Here is a 13,556-nt window from a genome sequence, read left to right as displayed (position 1 = left end):
GGGACCGAGGGAAGTCCTGAGCAAATGTGAGTTGGTGGCATTGGCATAGCCATGTCAAGGAGCCTAGTGTGTCAGATTTATCGGGGCCACACCTTTCTCCAGTGAGGCTGGGGGTAGGGGGGTGGCAAAGCTCTCATCCAGTCTGAGTGCAGATGTTGACAGTGTGTGTTGAAAATATCCACCACAGCTCTCTCCCTCTGATATTTATGGTCTAAAGACGGCTCTCCTAAGGAGATTGCTACCATCAAGATGAGTTAAACTCACTTCCTCATTCAACACTATGCAATAACCTCACCGCCACACTCAATTGTATATAATAAATGCGCTGACCTTCCAGGATGCTGTGGCGTCTCCATTAGAGAGCCCGGTCTGCCCGATCTCAGCTTTTCTATCAGTGTATGTTTGTCTTTTCTTTGTTCGAGACACAGTATTTGCTAGGACAATAAATCAGGGACAGCCCAAGAATGACCACCATCTTAAAGGGGCAGCAGACCCCATGTCCTAACAGAACCGAATGTTCAGATGTGTGAAAAACTGTTGTGGATATTTTGTATTCCTAACAGGAGTCCAGGTGGCAGGTGGCTGTTGTCAGTCACCCCTCCATCATGGCTCAACCCTGTACCTGTATGCTCACCTGTGGCTCAGCACTGCACCTGTTTGTTCACCTGTGACTCAGCCCTGCTCCTGTATGCTCACCTGTGCCCTCTTCTCCCTTGTTCAGGACACAGAAGTTTTGAACACCGCCATTCTCACCGGGAAGCCCGTCTCAGTTCCTGTCAAGGTCGTGGGGGTTCAAGAAGATGGCTCTGTGGTGGATGTGTTGGAGTCTGTGGAATGCAGGTCTGCCGATGAAGATGTTGTGAAGGTACTGGGGACAGTTGATGATCATGCTCACACATGTTCACCTCTCCTCCTCCCTCCCCCCTCTCTCTGTCTCTCTCTCTCTCTCTCTGTCTTTCCTTTCATCTCCACCACATTCTGTCTGAATGTTCCTCTATTTAAAGGAAGGGGAGAATGACGTCACTGAGGAGATCCGTGAAGCCCTGGGTTAGCAGGAGGCTGCTGTTTCCTTCTCTGGTTCTTAGTCTCAAGTGGAAAGTCTGTTGTCACGGTCACCCACTCTCCCTCTTCTCCCTTCCTCTCTGCCTTTCCAACAAGCATGCTATTTCCTGTCCTCTGGCAATCTGTACATCATTTCAATTTTTACCAACGGCCTCTGCCCAGTCAGGTTATTTAGTGAGTAGATTTTCTTCACATGTCCTGTTTTCCTGGAACAGCTGTTTGCCTCAGCTGGTTGGAGTCTGCTGCCCATAAGCGCCTCCTTTCTCAAGCTTAAAAACGAATTTAGGGTCATTATAAGATAATAAAACCCACGAGCTTGATGTGTTAAAATTTTGTTAATATACATTAAAGTAAATGGCTATTAAAATAATAATAAAAAATCCTCATCACGCACCTCCTGACTTAATTTGAATACTACCAAAGGGGTGCAGCTTGTGGAGAAATCTGGACATGGAGTAATTCTGCGGGGTTCTTTCCATTGCCAACTGGTGAATATTTGCATCCAGATTCTTCCAGAATCTGCTGGGAATTTAATTGTCCTTGCTGTTTGTATGGAAACGCTAAGATTTAGTGTTTCTGTTGTTGGGTTTTTTTCCCCCTACCTTCCTTAGCACATCGGCTGCCCATTGCTTTTGCAGCAGAGATCAGAGAGAAAGGATTCCATCTCTGAGTCTCTAAGAGAGTTCCCAGTTCCAATCTGCTCAGACATTTTAGAGAAATCCAAAACACCAAGTCCGGTCCTTCACAGTCCTTCACAGAGTGTCTGCTTCTGTTCAGAGGTGAAATGGGACTTGGCCTTAGCACATTCAATCTTACATTAATTAACTTAATGTTTCAGTATATGCGTATGCCAGCAGCACACTTGGTGAGGTCGGAGGGCAGCTTTCTGAAGTCCTTTCTCTCCTTCCCACTGGGTGGATCCCTGGATTTGAACTCAGGTCATGATGCTTAGAGGCGGGTCCTTTACCGGCTGAACCACCTCAACAGCCCTTGGTGTCAGTCTTAGATACTCTCTGGTGGCTAGCAAGGGAAAGTCTGGAATAGGTTGATGCTGTCTTGTGTGGCCTGCATGGGACCATGTTTTGGTCCAAAGTATATCTGGTAAAGAAGGATGGAGCCATAAAGTCTAATTGAACAGTCGTGAAGCTGCAGGAGTCTTCAGTATGGCATAACTTGTTTCCTGGGCATGGGCCATGAATTATCCCCAAAGACAAAGGCAGACTAGTTTAAAACCTGCAGTATGGCCTCACCCCAGGACTCCTGGCAATCCTTGTGTTCTGTGGGCAAGCCAGATTAAAAAAAAAAAAAAAAACCTCAGGCTTTCCATATTAAGAGTCTAGAAAGACCTGAGTATCTGACAATGCATATATATACACACACACACACACACACACACACCACATGAGAGCTGTGTGTACATCTGAGAGTGTACATGGAACTCCATCTTATTTTTGAGACCAGTACCTGACTGAAGCAGATGCTTCCTGATTTGTCTAGACCAGCTGGCCTGAAAGCTCCAAAGAATCCTCCTGTCTCTACTTCCCCAAACTTGACTCACAAGGCCATAGCACACACCTGGTTATTTATGTTGGTGTTGGGGATCTGAACTCAGGTCCTTGTACTTACATTGTAAGTACTTTACACACTTAGCTGCGTCTCCAGCCTAGTATGTTCGTTTTCCTGTCTCCGCGTCGTTCAAGAAAAATGAAACATTGACGGAGGCTTACACAGGTGGTGTCTGAATGCCCATGTTGACATGGGCTCACACGAATGACTTGCTCTGTTTCTCCTGAGCCTTTGAGTCTCTCCCAGGAGCCTGGTGGAGCCCTGCAGGATGAAATCCTTGTTCATTGCTCTGGAGAAGTCTCCTACAGAAAACTGTGACCAAATTCCCGTATCCTGTTGCTGTTACCTCTGTACTGTTCCCATTGTACAGAAACAAGCTCACTCCCTGCCCTTCCTGAAGGATATATTTTGGAAGGTGACAGTTATTTTTGTTGTTGTTGTTGTTTTTTCCCCATGGGATTCTCATGAAGAAGGCTCCACTCTTCAGAGGAGCCAAATGGAGTGAGTTGTCAGATCACCAAGCCCAGGGCTGCATTCAGACAGGCTTTGCTGGCAACCCTGGGATTTAATTAAGTGGCTCTGATGCATTTGCTATGGCTTCCCTGTCTGTGTTTGTAATACACTTTGCTGCAGCCTGAGGATGGATGGAGTTGTCGAAGGGGCTGTGTGCCGGCCACAGGGTCACCCCAGGGGTGGCTGTGACACCGGCAGAGTCATTAGCACACTCTGGCTCGATCTGTGTATCTGTCTTTGAGCCATTTCTACACATCAGGTCTGGGACTTAGAGGAAGGAACAAGTCAAGTGTGGAGTCTGGAGGAATGGGACTCGTTGGAGACAAACAGGCTCACTTCTGTGACCTTGTGACTTTCACGGAACAGAGTCTGGGGGTATAAATAGCTGGAAAAGGGCCAGACGTCCTCCTCATCTGGTGAGAGTGGAGAAGCTAACAGAAACTGAAGAAAGCAGGAGACAGCCTCATATTTGTAACTTGTGTGAGTGTCTATGTGTGTCTGTGTGTGTTATTGTGTGTATATATTAATGTGTGCCTATGTGTATTTGTGTATGTCTATCTAATATGTGTCTGTGTGTCTATGTGTATGTCTTTTCCTCTATGTCTGTCTACATGTGTGTCTCTCTCTGTGTGTGTATGTGTATGACTCTGTGTGTGTGTGTGTGTGTGTGTCTGTGAGATGCCTTGACCTTTATTATTAGTGATAAGATTCAACAGGTAGTCCAGCAGCCAGGCTTGCTGTTCATAGGCACGTGACAATACATCTGTGGTTCACTATAGAGCAACAGAGAGGCAGCCCTTGGGCCATGTGTGGCCTAGGGAGGTATATGGGTATGAGTGTGTGAATGTATGTATGTGTGTGTGTATGCATGCATGTAGAGGCCATAGGTTAACACTGGATGCTTTTCTCAATTGCTTTCTGTCATGTTTAGGACATAACCTCTCTTTGAACCCTGGACTCACCAATTCAGCTAAGCTGGCCACTTATCTTTGACTCTGCAACACTGGGTTATAGGTGCATGCCTGTAGTGCTCTGGTTTTTACATGGATTTCAAGAGTTCAAACTCATGTCTGCATGCTTGGGTGACAAGCACTTTACTGACTAAGCCATCTCTGCAGTCTAAGACAGATTATTATTATTTTTTTTTTTAAAAAAAATGAGCTGTAAGCAAATGTTCTGGAGCAGGGAAAGGGACCGTATAGCTTTAAAGGGGATGTTGGAGGAACCTGGAGAAGTGAGATTCGAGGATGGCTGTCTTTGATTTCTCTCTTTCATGTCTTCTGGTAGAAGTCTTCAGAGGGCCACTGAATGATCCCAAGCAGGGACAACTGACCCGCTACTGTTAAATCTGTTGGTGCTAAAGTCCCAGTGGTGAATTTGGGGACTGATTACATAAAACTGTACAACCAAAGGAAACTCCCAGTATTTGGTCTATGCAAGTAGTATATTGCTTTTGAAGCCAGAGGCTCATTGTAGATGTTCAAGGCAGAGGGTCATTCCTTGGCTCTTGCGCTGGAGGTCTCGCTCCTGAGCTCTGGTCATCAGGACCCTTGGCTCCTTGGCAATGCTCTCAGTCTCTTCTCATGACTGCGACTTGGGGTCCTCATTTCCTCAGTGACCACCTTTGGCTCTTCACAGCCTTCGTCTTCTATAGTCTCAGTTTTTCCACTTTATCAATACTCTAACCATCTTTTATAGTTTTGGCTTCTTCCAGACTGCCTTTATACACTCTCTGGAACTCTGCTGCTCTTTCATGGAGTTATACCTCTTAGCTTTGTGTTTTGGGTCCTCAGCTTCAAGGATATTCAGAATTCTTTATCTGGCTCTTTGCTGCTGCTGCTGTAATTGTGGCTGTGGCCAGATGCTCTAGTTGTTTGTCTATTCTTTCTACAACCATTTCCATCCCACTGTACCTGAGATAGAGACCACATCGGGGCAGAAGAACAGTGGAGAGGAGGACCCTTTGGCATCCTGATAGTGCCACACCAGGAGAGAGAGGTGCATGAGAGAGATGCTTCCCAAACTAGCAGGTATCATCCTGCTCCTGTGACCAGATGAGAGGTAGGTATGTCTGTGTGAATTGTCGGCACAGCCCGGCAGATGCTCAGATTCTAACTCCATTTGTCAGAAGACCTCCCTAAGGACCAGTCACAAGCTTTGCATTACATCAGTGAGACTTGTTGCTGAGATTCTAGGGAGACATGTCTCCTTCTGTCCTGGGCGAGGGTAACTCCAGGGAACTGGGTCATCTATGGTACATTGTGGCTTGGCTCTCTCAGAGTAGAGTCTTCCAAAGCTTGTACTAGCTGCTTGGAGGTTTTGTGGCTGAGACAGGAACAGTGACTGTGGTAGCAGCTATGGCTGGACTGGTCTCTGCAACAGGGCTCAGGCTCCCCAGTGGTGGTGAAATGTTGGGAGAAGGGGCAGATTGGCTGACAGAAAGCTCCCACTCTAAGCACAAGGGAGGTATCCTATCAGCTGCTATTTAAGGGGCTAAGTGGCTTTCTCCTTGCTGCTTAGGGTATTAAAACCAAACCAAACCAAACCAAACAAAACACCAACCCCTGGAGGTGCTGATAAGGAATTAGCATTCTCAGGAGTTTAATAACCCTAAACCCATAGCCACACCTGAAGGGGAGTTAGAGTCCTCACATCTATCTCTATGGTATCTGTAACAATTAACAGCTTAAAACACACATTTGTTATCTAATTCTGTAAGCTGTACTCTAGAGGGTGTTGTCAAGGCTGTGTTCCTTCTGGAAGATGTTGATAGAATCATTCATGGCTCTTCTAGACTTAAAGGCCACCCATCATCTTAGCTCATGTCCCCTCCTCCATTTTGAAAGTCTTACAGGGTAGCACCCTCCTACATCCTCTGCCTCTGTTCTCTCTCTGTCTTGCCCTCCTCTCCTTTCTGATTCCATCATTGCAATGCTTCTTTAAATCTGAGCCTCTCATATTTCACTATAAACATCTTTAATGCTTACATGGGGTGTTTGGTAGCAGACTCCATCTTGCAGGGTAACTCCTTGAGACAGGAAGTGAACAACTCAAGATAGCTTCAGGAAGTTCCTGAAATTGACCAGATTCATTAGGCCCCTCCTTTCCAAGAGGGTATTAGCAGTAAAGACTGCTGAGAGACCATCATAGACCAGTAGAGATGCTTAAAAGAGGCTCAGACCAACATGCCTGAAAGAAGCAGAAATCTACATGGTTTCCTAAGAAAGAGACTCAGATCAACCGACTTACCAGGAAAGGACATTTTTGTAATCCACTGAGCTGCCTGCAGACTGTGCATTGTGCTCCAGGTTCCCAGCTTTTCTGAGCCATCATTCATGCTGGGGTTAGGCTGTGGTGAAACAGCTACCTTTCTGCTCCTGTAAGTAATCCCTCACCTGTATTCCTATAAGTAACAATCCCAATAAATTCACTAATCCACCAAGTTGGACTTTGAGGTACTGTTAGTTCCATGTCTGGGGCAAGTAGACATTTGTTCTCACCACATGGGAGCCACCCTGACAGGCTACTCAGGGTTGCCAATGGATCATCAATGTACTTTGTATTGAAGTGAAACAATGTCCAATACATTGTTTCAAGAACTGATGTAAAAAGTTACTGTTAAACCAGGTGCCTGAAAGAGGTAGATGTTTATAATGTCTGAGTTACCCTGCTTTCCCAAGAAGCACTGGAAAAGGTGGCTCATGGCATTCCTTGGCTTGTGTAGCTTCACCCGATGTCTTGATTGTTGTGTGAGCAAACCACTGTTTTTCTATATGCCCTTTCTTATACAGGGGTTTGTCATTAAATTTAAGGGCCATTCCAACATGGGATGACCTTTTCTCAAGACCTTTAAGCTTCTTTCTGCAAAAACCTTGTTTTCTAAACAAGGTCTCCCTCATTGGAGGCTAGGTTTTGAATCTGTATCTTGGGTAACCTGGTATCTTGCTGCATCATATAACAGAATATACTCACAGGTCCTCAGGATTAGGACTTGGGTTACTTGGGAAGGGGCCCTGCTCTTCAGGCTACCCCGTGTGCTTTGTTTTTCCTTTGTTAAAGGTCTTCAGAGAATGGAAGTGAAATACAGTTTCTGTATCATAGTTATGATTTAATCATTGGGCATCTATCTTTCTGAGTGGTGGTTTCATATTTATTTTGTGTCTGTGGTTGTATAATATCTTGGTTTCTTAACTATTTGTATGATGAAACACCACAACAAAAGCAACTAAAAGGAGAAAGGGTTTATTTTGGCTCACTGTTTTATAGGGGTAGGGTCAGTAATGGCAGTGAATGCATAGTGGTAGAAACATGAGGCTGACTGGTCATGTCACATCAGCAGGCAGGAAGCAGAGAGAGAACAACAAATGGGGCAAGCCTATAGATTTTTAAGTCCACCCCCAGTCACACACTTCTTCTAGCAAGTCTCCACCAACTAAAGGTTTCACAATGTCTTCAAACAGCGCCATCTGCTGGGGATCAAGTGTTCAAATATGTGAGCCTGTGGGGGACATTTCTCATTCAAACCACAACACGTTCTATGCCAGTATCTTCCTGAACCAACCACAGGAACCTATCATCAGCCACAGTGGACAGATTCTCACACTCACAAAGAGATAAAAATGCATTCGGGTCTTGAAGATGCCTCCTGTAACTTTTGGCTGCCATAATTACATTCCCAGTCTACAGGTATCAGGTAGATTCACAATAATGTGACTTTAAAAGGCTAATCAAAAGGCATTAACATTTTAAAGCCTTCTCTACCCCAGGGAAGGTTTCTGCTTCTGAAGAAGTTGGTCTGTAGGAGAGGAAGAGTCTAGGAGGTGCATGTCGGAGAAAAAGATGAAATGTTCTGCGACTTACTGAGCTGTGTGGGGAGCTGGTCACTGAAGCCCTTGAGAAATGACAGCATACTCTATGGTAGCAGCTTTACCTGGGTCAGGGTGTGCCACTTACAGCAGGCGGTGTGATCAAAGTTCCCCTATGTAGCTGGGCTTATAGAGCGGATTAAATAGAAGGCAGGGTTGTTCTCAGCGGGCTCCTTAGGGAGACACACTTGAGTTGACATCACCCTTCAGTCGGCAGGGAGCTGGCCAGGTGTGACAGGCAAGGGGTGGTGGAAGAGATTTGGCAGGAGGAGGATGAATTCCTGCACAAGCAACTGTTATTTTCCTTTTTGTTTCAAGTCATTAGAAACCCAAATCCACCTGCTTTAGACTGATGTGAATTTTACTTGAAAGAACATGGAGAGAAGAAGAAAAAGAATCAAAAGAGTTTTAAAGCCATTTCTATCCCTTTTGCAATGCTTCACATGCGCGCACACACACACACACACACACACACACACACACACACAAATCCCATATAAAAAAGCCCCGCTGTTAGTCTATTTCTGGGCGTGAATTTCCTTTCTTCCCCCCATTGCCAGGAGCCATGCAGCTAAGAATAAGTTGTCAGGCAGTTTGGCTGTTATTGCCTAATTCTGTCCTTCTTTATGCTAGTAATTTGGACTTTTATTGTTGGAGATGTGTCATGTATTTCTTGCTGGCCGGGGCTACACACTGCTATATTCTCAACCTTTTGTTCTGTCAGCTTCATTACGCTTCCAATATCAATTAGAACGTTTGTTCCTTTCTGTCTTTGGCATCTCTAATTAAGAACCAAACATCCTGGAAATCACTTCTGCAGAATTCTGGGAGATCTTGGAGTGAGCCAACTGGAACCTGTACACCTCCCAGCCTCTGCCAGGAGGTGTGCACCTGTGTTTCCTTTCTGTATGTTCTAGCTCTTGAATACCTACCGTTCTCCTTCCGTAGACAGAGACCTGGGCAGATTACAGTTGCTGGTACCTACAACTTCTGTGTATTGTCTCCTAGGCATTTGCTTTCTCATCATTCAGTGGGAAGGAAGGAAACAGAATGTCTTTGGGTATTTGTGGTCCTGAGTATAGCTTAGTTAGTATAGCTTATGGTGGGCAGAAGTTTTAGTTTTACCCTGTGATCCATTGGCGTCTTCCAGAAATCCAGGTGATTGAAACAAACTTCTGAGTTCAACCAGGTCACACAAATGTAAGATCCATTTCTAGGTATGGGTGTTTCTAGGTACAAGGGTTATGTGGCAAGGTTATTATTGGTCTCTGCCATTATTTTTTTTTCCTAACAACTTTTAAGAGCTGTGTTTGACATACCACAAAATACACATCTTTAAATTGAAAACATGATAGGTTTTATGTAATGTTATTGATCTTATATTATATCAATGTATTGATTGTTATCTAAGTTAGCAATTGTTACTGTCATAGTTAGCTTTGACTGTCAACCTGATCCGGCTTAGAAGCACCCCATAAAAGAGTCTCAGTTGGGGAAATGCTTCATCAGGTTGCTCTGTGAGGAATTGTCTTGACTGTTGCCCAACATAGGAGGGCCTACTGTGGGTGGCATCATTCCCTTGCCAAGTGGTCCTGGACCATGTATAAAAGCCAACTGAGCATGAGGCTGCAAGTAAGCCAGCAAGTGGCATCCACCATGCTTTCTGCTGCAGGGGATACTGGTATCTTAAAGAAAATACTTTTCTTTAAGCAGAGCACACAGATTGGTTCTGTATTTGAGTCAACAGTTGAGGGAGTCTCAAGCGTAAAAATATGCTCTCTGGTACAGTAGGGAGGCAGGTGTGTGGCTCCTTCCCTTGAGCCTGTCCTGATGTCAGTACAATGTCTGTTGGGGGCATTACAACAGAAAGCGTTGAACCACTTTCCCTTGGTAGTGTTTCACTCTGCTGCGCTTTGCTGACTTTTGTTAAATCCACAGAGGTGTTTGTCTGGTTTTGGACTGAGCATATCTCATCCTTCATCTGTCCAGATGTCACAGTCAGTCACTAAGCTCAAACAGGGAAGAATCAGAAATTGGTGCCAAACCTTGGCAGCACTTAGATGACATGTTACATTGGCTCCTGTGGGAGGGGCCTGTGGGAGGGTGGATTCTCCTGTCTATTTCACTCACTGCTGCTTTTTTTTTTTTATAACCCACTTAGGTAGACCTGGTAGACAGTAGGCTCTTTTAAGTATTATGTTGAAGGAACAAACTGCAGAAATACCTACCAGTAATACCCCAAGAGACAGAGGCGGGTTTCTATTCTCCTGTAATCCTTTTATTCTTCTTGGGGAGAAGTACTCTCTAGAATGTAGGCAGTGTCTGGAATAGAATGGCTGTGCTAGCCAAGCACACCTCATTGGAGGATTTCAAGCTTTGAAGTGTTAGTTTAAAGTAGATGTCGTTTGTGAGACACTGTGGGGTTAGTGCCTAAGAATTACTAAGGGAATTGTTAGGGAGCCAAGGGTACCAGGCATCAAAAATAACAGAATCTCATCAGCCCCATCAATAACACAGGGATGGATATATATATGTATATATATCAGCTGCAGCTGAAATCTGAGCTGACTCTGGTGATTTCGCAGTATCTAGGACAAAATGTTCCATCTGACGACTCTTTTGGAATGATGGATGAGTTCCCTGAGGACCCCAGACAAGTCTCAATTGTCATCCTCCATCCCGAGCACCTTCTGTGGTGGCTTGCAAGCTCAGAGTTCTCAAGTAAATGCTAGGGGGAAGAATGAGGGTCTGACATTGCCAGAGACAGCAGAGAGGCCCAGAGGGACTGCAGCAGGGTGGGGTCTTTCCTTAGGTTCACCATCTTCTCTGCTTCTCTTCCATGACTGCATACAAGCCAATGTGACCATAAGGCTGTGTTTGATACCAGCAGGGTGTGCTAGTACATGCTGGCTTATTGGCCTTGCGAGTATTTTCCCTTAGCCCGAAAGCCCTATGATGAGGTGGGGTCCCCTCTAATCTTTCTTCTCAGTGTATCTGGGTCACCTGTCACTAGGGCTGACACTGTGCAAATGTTCTATGGACAGATCACATGTGCTGGAGGATGATGTCATTGCTCAGGGAAGACAGAGACTCTTTGGAGTCCATTGGATGACGGTTCTGAAATCACCCCAGTCATCATTCTCTGGGGGATTGTGGTAAATCTGCTTTTTAAACTGAGCCTTAGGCATTGACTAATTTTTTTTTCTATTTTGTGTGTGGTGTGTGTGTGTGTGTGTGTGTATGTTTTTGCATGTGGGTAGATTCACATGCATGTGTGTGCACATGTGCTTAGAGGCAGAGAGATAGATGCTGGGAATCAACCACAGTAATTTTCCCACCTCATTCATTAACTCAGGTCCTGTCAATCAAACCCATCCCTCAACAATGCTGCTGCCCTCTCTGTCCAGCACACCCAAGTTTATGTGGGTGTCTGGGGAACCAGAACCAGAGTGCTTACACCTGCACAGCAGACATTACCCACTGAGATTTCTCCTTAGCCTCTTAGGCACCAGCTTTGTATGAGATATTTATTGTGTATCCAGATTCTTTACATCCAACAGTGCTTGCAGTATTTTAAACCCCTCGGGGGTTGGCTGTTAAACTCCACACGCTACTGATGAGAAGCCACGCAGAGCAGCTATGAGGTGCTGGACTGGGATTTGAGTCTTGGAGCTCTGACCACTGCATTAAAAGAGTGCCCCAGTTTCACAGGGCATTCAGTCCCTGCAAAGGCTTGCCACACTGATTTCAGGCTTTTAAAAATCCCTCTACTCTTGGACTGTCCTCAAACTGACTTCTGCTAAGCTTACCCCGAGAGGTTACGCTGTCTTTCACAGATGAAAATGTGTTGCCTTCTCTTAAATATCTCAATGTCTACGGGGCAGCCAAAGATGTTAGGAACCAGTGGCTGACAAGAGCTCTTCCTGCACGAGAGGTGATGACTTAAAAAGGAGACAGTGAGACTCTCACGTCTTCCCCAGACACTCAGGGGATTCACCGCCAGCAACTCAGTGCCTTATTGATGCATATCAGCAGACTGATATGGATTTTAGAAATGAATAGTGCTTTGTGCAGTTGGTGGGAATATAAATCCTGTTTCAGCTGAGAGCATTAGGATGAAGGACTCCTGAAAGCAGAGGGGTGGGTTCCACAGCCTCCCACTAGGAAGACAACAGTGCTTGCTGCCATTACCTGGTCAAGTTGATAAGGGTCCAGAAGCTTATATATTGTGGTGTGTGTGTGTGTGTGTGTGTGTGTGTGAACTTCAGGTGTCATTTCTCAGGTGCCATCCCCTTCGTTTTCGTGTGTGTGTGTGTATGTGTGTGTGTGTACATGCCATGTGCACACATGCACATATGGAGGTCAGAGGACAGCTTGCAGGAGTTGGTTTGCTCCTTCCACCCTGTGGGTCCTGGGCATCAAACTCAAGTATTCAGGCTTGGCAGCCAGCATCTTTATCCAGAGAGCTGTCTTGTTGGCTCTACTGAGCCCCTTTTAAAAATACAAAAACACTTTGGGCAGCAGGCCCAAAGTGACTTCCCTGATGGAAGTCACCTCGGAGGGTTTAGTCTGGAGAGCACTTTATGTCTTCAATTTTCAAAAGTATCATTCCCAATGGCATATGCACCTGAGAGCACGCAGGCTGATGAACCTATTAGAGTCTTCTCGACAGCCCAGTGTCTGACCATCAATTAACACACGGATGGCAGTCTGGCTTATTTTTCCATGGGTACAGTGAGGAAAAAGCCCTGGATAACTGCATGTTGAGGTGGATACATTTAAAGGCCAGACAGGGAGGTTGGACTTCCATGTGCTTTGGTTGACCTACCCCAGTGCTGGAGGTCCTACAGTATTTATTAACTCTGACTTCAGAGCTCTGCTGGAGGATGGAGTGGGGTCAACCTGGCTCACTGGAGAAAGTACTTTAGTAAAGATAGTACAGTATGGGGCTGGGGAATGAGACTCGGCTGGTCGAGGCCTCCTCTAGCATGCACGGAGCTCTGGGTTTGATCCTCAGCTGAGCCCCAACTGGGAATAATAACGCAGCCCTCTCTGCTATCTGGTCTGCTATCCCAGCACTCAGGAGGTGGATTCTGGAGAGTCAGAAGTTCAAGGTGTTGGTGTAGGAACACAGTTTTGACCACAGGGTCAAAGCCAATAAAAGACAGTTTATTCTGGAGCTAAATATGAGTAGCCATGGTCTGGGAGCAGAGTCAAGTGTCCTCAGATGCTATGCTCCACTTGTGTCACAGGGCCATCCTGCCCATTTGGGCTATTTGATGCCTCCTTTCAAACAAACAAAAACTCCAACCAAACACAAATGATAATACAGTATAAGTAAAGCCCAATTTATAGCCTAGTAGAGGGGCTGGAAAGATATGAAGAGTACTGGCTGTTCTTGCACAGGACCTGAGTTGGGTTTCCAATACACACACTCCAGCACAAGAGGATCTAATGCCTTTTTTCTGGCCTCCATGGCTACTGCGCTCCCTCTGCCTCTGCCTCTGCCTCTCTGCCTCTGCCTCTGCCTCTGCCTCTGCCTCTGCCTCT

General features: G+C 45.6%; 1 protein-coding gene across 1 annotated transcript in view; it reads left to right on the top strand.

The window, feature by feature from the left end:
- Tmem132b (transmembrane protein 132B) overlaps positions 1-13,556 on the top strand; it is a 166,250-nt gene that overhangs the window by 126,404 nt on the left and 26,290 nt on the right. Inside the window, exon 5 of the mRNA XM_028765948.1 lies at positions 722-865. Within this exon, the coding sequence (XP_028621781.1) occupies positions 722-865 (144 nt within the window). The remainder of the gene's footprint in view (positions 1-721; positions 866-13,556) is intronic.

The sequence above is a fragment of the Grammomys surdaster genome, unplaced genomic scaffold (assembly GCF_004785775.1).
Source record: "Grammomys surdaster isolate TR1022 unplaced genomic scaffold, NIH_TR_1.0 166, whole genome shotgun sequence".
Taxonomy (NCBI): domain Eukaryota; kingdom Metazoa; phylum Chordata; class Mammalia; order Rodentia; family Muridae; genus Grammomys; species Grammomys surdaster.
This window is presented reverse-complemented; position numbering and strand designations above follow the sequence as displayed.